General features: G+C 54.7%; 1 protein-coding gene and 1 long non-coding RNA gene across 4 annotated transcripts in view; one reads left to right on the forward strand and one right to left on the reverse strand.

The window, feature by feature from the left end:
• The window catches only part of RCSD1 (RCSD domain containing 1), a 63,444-nt gene extending 59,274 nt beyond the window's left edge, over positions 1-4,170 (forward strand). For all 3 annotated transcript variants that reach the window (XM_082702616.1, XM_082702617.1, XM_082702615.1), the window contains one exon: positions 1,180-4,170. In XM_082702616.1, the coding sequence (XP_082558742.1) occupies positions 1,180-1,212 (33 nt within the window). In that variant the 3' untranslated portion in view covers positions 1,213-4,170. The remainder of the gene's footprint in view (positions 1-1,179) is intronic.
• On the reverse strand, positions 1,796-8,476 carry LOC309849761. The gene is made up of 2 exons (XR_014303881.1): positions 7,685-8,476; positions 1,796-5,190 (listed from the first exon to the last, which is right to left on the reverse strand). It is a non-coding gene; the product is annotated as an uncharacterized lncRNA (long non-coding RNA).
• Between the last annotated feature and the right edge of the window lie 1,431 nt (positions 8,477-9,907).

Consider the following 9,907-nt stretch of genomic DNA (forward strand, 5'->3'; position numbering starts at 1 on the left):
CTCACGAGGTGCCCACGTGCCTTCCACATCCCTGTCTCAGCAGCCCCAGGCCTTAGGGGCTTTACCTCCTGCTGCTCCACTGTCATGGCCCCTTCCTTACCTCTACAGTCAGACTCACCCCCACCACCGGGATTCCTGGTCTCCAGACCCGCCCTTCACAGTAGCACCCAATTCCTCTTCCTGAAAACAGCATCTCAAGGTCTATGCTCCTGCCCCAGACGCTTTGATACCACACATTGGAAAATCGAGTTCCTGTTCCTCTCCGTGCTGAACTTTCTCCCAACTTTCCCTCCCCGCCATCACGGCGCCCACGCCTCCAGCCGGCCTCCAGCACCCACCGCCCCAGGAGAGGCAAGGCACCAGCCCATGCATCCTGCCGTGGCCTCCTCCATTGACACCTACACCCCCAGTGGAGATTTCCCTTGGTGCCGCCTGGAAACCGCCCCACTACCTCCATGTCCTCCGCAGGCGTCCCCCGACCGCTCCAGTGAGACAGCCGCAGGGACCCCTGCAGTCGCTTACACTCAGCACAGCGCGTTCCGGTGGCCCAGGGCCCAGGCCGTGGTCACATGCCGAGGACACTCTCGTAAATGTCTCTGCTTCCAGCCAGAGACCCCGTGGTCTAAGGCGTGGTGCAGCCGCAGCCCGGAAGGAGCCAGAAGTCATGCTTTGGGTTGAATGTTGACTGAAGAGCGATTTTCCCTTTTGTTAGAGCATCCACCTTCTGTTTTGGGTTGTGTTCTTTTCCCACTTTTACGCCACCAAAACTTCTGAAGCAGTGGAGCGGGAGGATGAGACGGAGCGAGAGTGGATGCGTAGGTGGGAAGCCAGCGCGGGGAGGGCGTGGGAGCCGGACGTCAAGGAGCAGGCGAAGTCACCTAATAGTTGAGGGTTAAATCCTGACTCCGCAACTTCCTAGCTGTGTGACCTAGGGGAAGCCACTTGACCCTCCTGTGCCTTCACGGCTCCACCTGCGGAACGGAGCTAACAGAGTATCTAACGTGTCTTGCTTTTGTGAGGAATAAAGGAGCCGGTGCTGTGGAGCACACCGCGTTGTCGCCACCGCCGCTGCCACTCGTGTTACATTCTTGCTGGGTCCGCCGTCCCCAAGGACATCTGCCGAGCGTCAGGATGTCCCCCACTGTCTTCCCAACTCATCTGTTCCTCCTGTGTTTGCAGGATAACCCCCCTGTCCAGGACACTAAGATGTGAGGAGCTCACCGTGCCTAGTGATGTGGCTGCCGGAGACGCCTCTTTCAAAGGAGCAACAAGAGTAGCAGCCAATGAAGCCATCACCGACGCAGAGCTCGTGGAGGGTCTGGAGCAGCCCGAGACAGAGACCACGCTGTTTCTAGGCCTCCACGCTGACATTCTCCCGCAGGCAGAGATCAGTCAAAGGCCGGCAGCCTTGCATCACCTCGAGTTCATGTCTCAATGGACTTGGTTTAAGAAAAAAAACAAAAACTTAGAACAGTTTACTGTGGGGACAGCTCCCCGGAAGCCTCGCCAACCTGGGGGCCTGGCTCCTACTGCACCCACCTGTCCCTGCGGCTGACCTCAGAACTGGATTCTGACTTAGCTTCTCAGATTTTGTTTTGTGCAAAGCAATAGCCTTTTTAACGCTCTGAACTTTTTATGATTCTCAGATGTGAGTAAAAACTGATTTCAGGTGGGTGGAAACAAAAGCAAAGAGTGTTGCTGAAATAGAAGTCCCATCAGTTACAGAAGACCTCGGCTATGGAAAAGCTTAAATTGTGGAGACCCCGAGACAACCTCTCAGCTTTTTCCACATGGGAACCGGCCAACCAATTTTTAAAACATTGGCCTGGAAGCGGTACTTACTGCACCATTTAAAAATATGTATTAGGAACCTTTGCTGTCCGGGAGTTTTCCAGTCTGTGGTACCCAGGGAGGTGACAGGCTCAGCCCACGCTCTTCCCAGGGGAGGAGGAGGTGGAGACGGGCAGATCCGGAGAAGCAGATGCGAAGTGTCACGGTTCTGCACGCGCTGCCTTTCCTCATCCTGAGAGCAGAGTGGGGAGACCTTAACAATGCCCGCCCTCTGACACATCTTGGGAAGGAAATGTGCAGTTCTGCAAGATGTTCTTGAGCCTGGAGTAGGTGCTTCCTGGGAGGTGCTGGCGCATCTGTTTTGAAAGGTACAGGACAAAGACATCTTCCTACCTTCCCTGGGAAGCTGCTCATGAATCAAAGCCCAGGCTCCCTTTCCAGACGGGATTGGGGAGCCTGGGTTTTCAGCCTCTTCTCAACGGGTTGCTCTGGCTTTAATGTTCGGTGTGGAAAGTGCAAGGGGCTTTACAAGGAGCAGGGGCCATTTCCTCTCCCCTCCGGATGCATAGCTGTTTATCCAAATATTCGGTTAATCTTTGGTGTTGGTTCTCATCCGGCGTGGAGGGTTTCAGCGTCTCGTTGCGCTGATGTGGTAGACGGAGCAGCTGTTTCTCTGAAGGTCCGTCCGGCAGCCTCCTACCCTGACTTCAGAAAACCATGTCCCAGACAAAAAGGCCTCTGTCCCTGCCGGTACCTCAGCGGTCTCAGTACAGTTTTATAGTACAGTACAGGCTCCTAGGACCGTTTTCCTAACTCCGGATAGTGTTCGTACTTGGGATATATATTTTTTCAAAGATTTTTTTTTCCAAAAGTTTTTTCAAAACTTTTAAAAATACAAGCATTTTCTAGACCTTATAACTCAGTTAAGCCCGAAATTTTAAGTTTTATGTTTCAGCAGGATTTCGGAGCTAGGTGTGTTTCAGTTATTTTGAGCTCCACATAATCCTTAGCTATCGCTCCCTCCCCCGTCCACCCGTCTGTACCTGTCCCTCTCCTATCTGCCCGTCCATCTATACCAACAGAGATGTGTTACCCCCTAAACAATACATGATTTTATTTACGTATGTCTTTGGGTTGTTTATGACACACACATCTGGGCCAGAGTTTAGTGAATGTGTGCGTGTTTGTGAGCATGTGTGACAAAAGAAGGGACACCTGCCACTTTCCTTTACTTGAAAAAGGAATAGGCCAGGCAGCCTGGGATGTAGCTGTGAGAACAAAACAATCTTTTGTCTGGAGGCATGACAGCTACAGCAGCAGGTGGGTAAGGAACAATGCATAATGACAAGAATGGGACCCCAGAAGAGCAGCCGTAATGGGGTCAGAATGATTTTCTACCGGCGCAGTTCCTAATGCTCACGTTATTGGATCTACCTTGTGAGAAGTCCGAGGCCCTTTCCCGGGCTGTGGGCCGTGGGCGCGGGATTCACGAAGAGCTCAAACTGTCTGGATTCCGAGGCTGCCCTGCCGTGGGTCACCATCCTTCCCGAAGCAACTGCGATTATGTGACGTGTTGCATTTGCAGATCTGGAATTTCAAAATTGGGAATCCGAGAAATCCATTTGTGTCTTAGTTAACACAAAGCCATCCCCGGGCCAGGAAGACTTGGTTTGGTTCAGGCTTCCCTGATAGGCTTGAAGGAAAAACACGGATTTCTTCACAGCTACAAGGCTCGAAAGAGGAGTCAGAGGTGTTGTGTTCCTCCTCTGCCTCTGTCTTCGGCTTGATTTGCATACTGTGTCTTTCCTTTCTCCAGAAAGGGAGCAAGAAAAACAAAAACCCTGAATGCTTTGAAGGGAGATGCCAGTATTTGATCTGAGGCTGTTCCATGGTTTCAGCAACATGTGGGACAAGTCACCAGGTAACCACAGGAAGCCCAGGGGCCTCCACTGTCCTCCCTGAGCTGCCCCTGGACAAAGCTTGGTTTGCCAGTCAACTAGACCCTCAAAAAACACATGTCTAACAAAGGGTTAAATTAGTGGACAGGCAGCCAGTAGTTCATCACCTCCTTTGACGAGACACTCTTGGCCACGTGACTGTGTAACAGAGTTGATGAATGAGGACCTGCTGTTGCTAATGAAAGAAACCCAACTTCAACTGGCCGATAAAATCCAGAAAACTGGGGGCGCCTGGGTGGCTCAGTGGGTCGAGCCTCTGCCTTCGGCTCAGGTCATGATCTCAGGGTCCTAGGATCGAGCCCCGAGTCGGGCTCTCTGCTCAGCTAGTGGAGCCTGCTTCCTCCTCTCTCTCCCTGCCTCTCTGCCTACTTATGATCTCCGTCTGTCAAATAAATAAATAAATGAAGTCTTAAAAAAAAAACACACACACAGAAAACTGTATCTATCTATGAATCTCTCTCTCTCTCCCTCCCTATATACTGAATAATATAAGTTAAAAACCCGTGGATAGGCCTAAATACAATACTCAAGCAATATCAGAAGGCTCTCTTTGTTTTTTGGTCTCTGCTTTCCTCTGTGTTGGCCGTATCTCCCAAGCAGGCCCTTCACAGCCTATAAGCCCAATGGAAAGAGCTTATTCTTTCCCAATAGCACCGGGGAAAGAAAACCTACAAAGGATTTCTATAAACCCTGTGTGGATCACATGTTCATACTGGAACCAGCCTTTACGACTGAGAAGCTGCGGAGATCAGACCGGCCAGGCCTGGGTCGTGTGACCTCGGCGCTAAGGGCTAGGTTAGCCACTCCTGTGCAGTCTGCAAGGACTGTGACTGAGGACAGTGGGTATCCAATGGGGTGCTGTTACCAAAGGAAATTATTCTGGAAGATCTAAAAAACACAGCAACAGATGTGTCCAACAGGGCAATCCCAGACACACCAATCTACTATTGCATGGTTTACTAAAACATTAAATTTTGTTTGACCCCTCAGCAAGATCTCATCAACGTTGCGCTTATGGGCCAGGTAAACATAGTAGGAGCAGAATGCTAGAAAAGTCTAGGGGCAGGAGACAGAATTTTCTGACTTCCCAATCTTGCTTGGGACAACCCAGGCTCCCACTCAGCCCAGTGACGTCCTGGCCAGAGTGGCTATGGTTGCCGAGAAGACTTGTGCTCCAGCGCTGCCCTCAGATCCCTGGGGAGCTGTGGAATTCCGGAGAGGCTCCGCTGTGCCCAGACGGGCAGGAAACCATGGCTCTTTGAGACTCCGGAGGAGGAGACAATGTAAACGTTGTGTACTTCTCAGTGAAAAGGGAGCCTGGGTAAAGCCACCTACCTCCAGAACCAGAGCATAAAGACTTCTTACTCCTTCTAATCCTGGAAAGCTGTGGCCTTCTCCGTGGGAGCTGTAACACGCTGGTCCTTGCAGTGCCAGGGAGGGGCTAGGAGGAAAACAGGATGCAGAAGGAAGGGGTCAAAACAAGTAAGCCCCCCCACCCCCACCAGCTACTCCTGTAAGTAATGATTCTGGCCCTTCAAGGTGTCATTTTACATAAAAATCTGAGAAAATTACTTGAATTTAGGCAAACCTGTAATGTCAGTTATCACACTTCTCAACCAGTTCTTTTTAAAAGAGTAAGTGGACTGGATTGCACTTAAGCAAGCGTTCAAAGAAGACTCTAGAATGACGATGTACGGTTGGTGCTCAAGAAAACAGTAGGAGCCCTGACACTAGTTGTTACCGCTGGACGGACCAAGGAACCCATGGGTGCTGGACGGCTCCAGGGACTCAGTCTCATCATGGCTGCACCGGCCCCTCAGGAGTGACCGTAACAGCTTTACTGACGAACTCCAGAAGGAGCTGGGCTGAAAAATCAAAAGGGCCTGTTTTACACTGCCTCAGAGTCTGTGTCTCTTTTCTTTTACCAAGCACAAAGAAACGCAGAGTTCTTAAGGTATGATTTAGGGTGCCTGGGTGGCTCAGTTGATAAGTGTCTGACTTCAGCTCAGGTCATGATCCCAGTGTCTTGGGATTGAGTCTCACGTCAGGCTCCCTGCTCATCGGGGACCCTGCTTGTGCTCTCTATCAGATAAACAAATGAAATCTTTAAAAATAAATAAGTAAAGTGTAATTTAAAGGAGTTAATTATCCTTATTTTTTCTTATTATAAAAGCAATACATCTTTATTTTAGAAAATCTGTGGAGGAAAAGAAAAATAATTAAGAAAAAACATGTTTATAACTCCCCTACCAAGAAATAGCTAGTATTAAGATTTTATGGAGTTTTTCTAGTTTTTTTAATCTGCATATGTATGTTTGCTTTAATTCTTGTTACAAAATTAAGTTCTCCGTACATGTAATTGTGCATCTTTCCTTTTTGTAACATACTACCTGGAGCGAGTCTTCATAAACAATCCCACTTCTGATCATGAAAACTATACACTTTTGTCCTTTTCTATGCGGCCAATACCATCCAGAGCAAGACCGAATCTATATAAAACAGAGGGGCAATAAGATCCGCTGGTGGAAATGGTATTCCAGAAGAACGTGGTTCTTTCCACAATCTCAGCCTTAGATTTCGATCACCTTAGGACTTCAAAACTTGAGGACTCTCAAAACTTAAATCAAGTGAAAACTTTTGAATGAAAAAAGAAACGCCTGAGGCAGTACCAAAGATTCACTTCTGATGATTCAGGGGCTACAAAATTCAGGGGAAGTTATGAGATAGACCTCAGAAAAAGAACCATTGAGGGAAACCATGTAGAAATATTTTTAGTAAAAAGGAGCTAGAGCTATTATAGGATATTGGGCTGGAGTTTGGAAAAGACACACATTCTCAATCAGATTCAAGTTTCTGTTTGGATCAGGGCATGGCTTGTGGTGGTGAAGCAAATCTGACAGTTAGGACAACCTTAGCAGCCTGAAAGTCAGTTAATGCCTAACCTCCAGGGCAACAAATAAGGCTGAACACACAGTCCTGACTCCAGTCCTGGGTGCCGAGTCAGCGAAGAGTCCTCTGAATGGCAGACCCATGTGCTCAGATTGGATTCTCACTTTCGGAGACTAACGTCAGGTCAGAACAAAGTTTGCACCCCTTGGGTCTAGATTGGGTCTGAATTCAGGAGCGTGCAAACATTAGTTACAAAATAGGAATGAAAATGATTGTTAAAGCTGTTCCCTGTTCCAAGGCCTCCACCCTGACATCATCCCAGAGTTACTCTAACCATCTCCTAATGGACCTACTCTATTTGTTTATTTGTCAGAGAGAGATCACAAGCGGGCAGAGAGGCAGGCAGAGAGAGAGGGAGAAGCAGGCTCCTTGCTGAGCTGAGAGCCCCATGTGGGGCTCGATCCCAGGACCCTGAGATCAGGACCGGAGCTGAAGGCAGCGGCTTAACCCACTGAGCCACCCAGGTGCCCTAGGACCTGCTCTAACTTCATCATCTTCCACTCATACATCTGACCCCAAGTCAAAATTATCTTCGGTTGTAGTTTTAACATCATGACCATTCTCAAAAGCGTTGATGCCACCAGATCCCTTTAATAAAATTAAAATATTAAAGCATGGGTTTTGGGGCACCTGGGTGGTTCTCTGCTCAGCAGGGAGCCTGCTTCCCCTCTCCCTCTCTGCCTGCCTCTCTGCCTACTTGTGATCTCTGTCAAATAAATAAATAAAATATTTAAGAAAAAGAAAACAAAAAGAAATAGTTCATAAAGTATGGGTTACCAACTTCTCCAAGAGCCACTGGTCCTGTTCTCCCAAGCCAGTTTCCATCTTACTCGCAAACCAGCCGAGCTAGGTTCATTGGCATGAAATTGCACCACGTGCCATAATAGTTGTCACGGTGGTCATCTCTTTTGACCGTATTACCTCAGAAAATCACCTAAAACATGAAAAATATGTACGCACAGAGGGGCCAGTCAAGCAACACTTACACCAATGAAATGCTGGGCGCGCCTTCCGCAGCCTGCAGGGAATTAGGCTGTCCTGCCGCGTTGTCTTGATGGCACAGATTTAAGTCACTAGGAGCGACTTAAGGGGTAAGAAAGCAGGTGTGGGAAGTGGCCGGGCAGAGTGGCCGGGCAGAGGCAGGAGAGGCCTCCGGAGGAGAGGAGGTCTCGGACAAGGACAGGGTGTCCAGTTCCACGCGTGGTCCAAGCGCACAGAGGGCTTAGCTCGGACGGCCGCCCTCCCCAGCCACGTCCTCCTGCTCCAGGGTTAGGGTTAGGGTTGGGGTTGGGGTTGCGGTTGGGGCTGCGGCTGGGGTTAGGGTTAGGGCTCTGCGATGTCAGCGGGGCCAGGCTTGGCTTTTCAGCTTTTGCTGTTGGATTTGAGGTGTTTACACCTGAAATCCCCTCTAGCCCCGCCCACAGCCCCGCCAAGGGCGCGAGCTCGGGTCCTGACCTTCCGTCGCCGAGAGACACCCCGGGTGCCCGCGGGCCTCAGGAGGAAGGGGGCGGGGAAGAGCAGAGAAGCAGGTGGAAGGTACGGAGCCAGACCAGCGCGGACCCTCGCAGGACCGTCCGACAGCGAGGCAGCAACAGCTTCCACAGAGCGGGGCCGAAAGGAAGCTTGGGGTCCAGAAACCGGCTGCAGGAGCCAGGACCGCCGCCGCCCTGGGGTGGTCGAGGCGGAGGCGGGCCGCAGGTGGAGGCGGGGCGGAGGCGGGGCCGTAGGAGGGGCCGAGGCGGAGGCGGGGCCGCAGGTGGAGGCGGGGCTGAGGCGGAGGCGGGCCGCAGGCGGAGGCGGGGCGGAGGCGGGGCCGCAGGAGGGGCTGAGGCGGAGACGGGCCGCAGGTGGAGGCGGGGCGTAGGCGGGGCCGCAGGAGGGGCTGAGGCGGAGGCGGGCCGCAGGTGGAGGCGGGGAGGAGGCGGTGCCGCAGGAGGGGCCGAGGCGGAGGCGGGGCCGCAGGTGGAGGCGGGGCTGAGGCGGAGGCGGGCCGCAGGCGGAGGCGGGGCCGCAGGAGGGGCTGAGGCGGAGACGGGCCGCAGGTGGAGGCGGGGTCGCAGGTGGAGGCGGGGCGGAGGCGGGGCCGCAGGAGGGGCTGAGGCGGAGGCGGGCCGCAGGTGGAGGCGGGGAGGAGGCGGTGCCGCAGGAGGGGCCGAGGCGGAGGCGGGGTCGCAGGTGGAGGCGGGCCTGAGGCGGAGGCGGGGTCGCAGGTGGAGGCGGGGCGGAGGCCAGGCCGCAGGTGGGGCCGCCAAAGGAGGCGGGCCGTAGGCGGAGGCGGAGCCGGGGCGCGCCACCACCGCGGGGCCCCTCCCGCCGGCCGCAGGGGCCGCGCGCACGCAGGGTTCTCCCGGGTCCCGCGGGCGGCCGGACCCCCGTCGCCCCTGTCCCGCTAGCCGCCCTCCCGCGGCTCCCAGCGCGCCCCCCGACGTCCCGCGTGCCCTCTGCTGCGGCCGGGCGGTAGCACGTCGGAGCAGCACGTCCGACGTCCTCGCTGAGCTCCGCACCCGCAAGCCCTCGCAGGGGCGGACGACCCCACCGCGGACGCGGACGTTCTCTCTTCACCGTCCTCTGGGCTTTCCTCCCCGCGCGCTGGGCCGCCTCCAGGCGCGGCTCCCCTCCGAGGGCGCGAACCGGGGGCTGCGCCCGCTCGACGAGGCCCCTGGCGCCCTAACCCGCCGGGTGCAGCGTGGGCCGCGGCGCAGGGTGGCGACCGGCCGCACCCCACAGGCTGAGCAGCGAGAGGGGCCCCGGGGCGCACGGCTGGACGGGCGCGCGGTGCGGGCGGAGGACGGGTCGCCGGCCGGGCGGGGAGCGCGGCGAGAGGCGGCGGAGGCTGAAGGGAGGCGCCGGGCGCCGCTCTGCCGAGAGTGGCTCGTTGGTCTAGGGGTATGATTCTCGCTTCGGGTGCGAGAGGTCCCGGGTTCAAATCCCGGACGAGCCCAGGCTTTTCTTCCCCGCCACGCCCTCCACTGTCCGCGGCTTTTTTTCGTCCTCACGCAGCCCGTTTAGAGACACGACGACTGCGGCGCCGGGGCTCGGGCGGTAGCTGCTCCGGGGCTGCGGAGCGGGAGGCCGCCGCGTGTCCCCGTGCCTGCGGCGGACAGCGCGACCCGCGGCCCCCAGAGCACGCGCGCGAGAAAGGAGGCTCCGGGCGCGGGCGCGACCCCTCTCAGCTCCGCACGGGGCGGGCGCGGACGAGCGGCGGCGCG

This window comes from Mustela nivalis (assembly GCF_964662115.1).
Source record: "Mustela nivalis genome assembly, chromosome: 16".
Lineage (NCBI taxonomy): Eukaryota > Metazoa > Chordata > Mammalia > Carnivora > Mustelidae > Mustela > Mustela nivalis.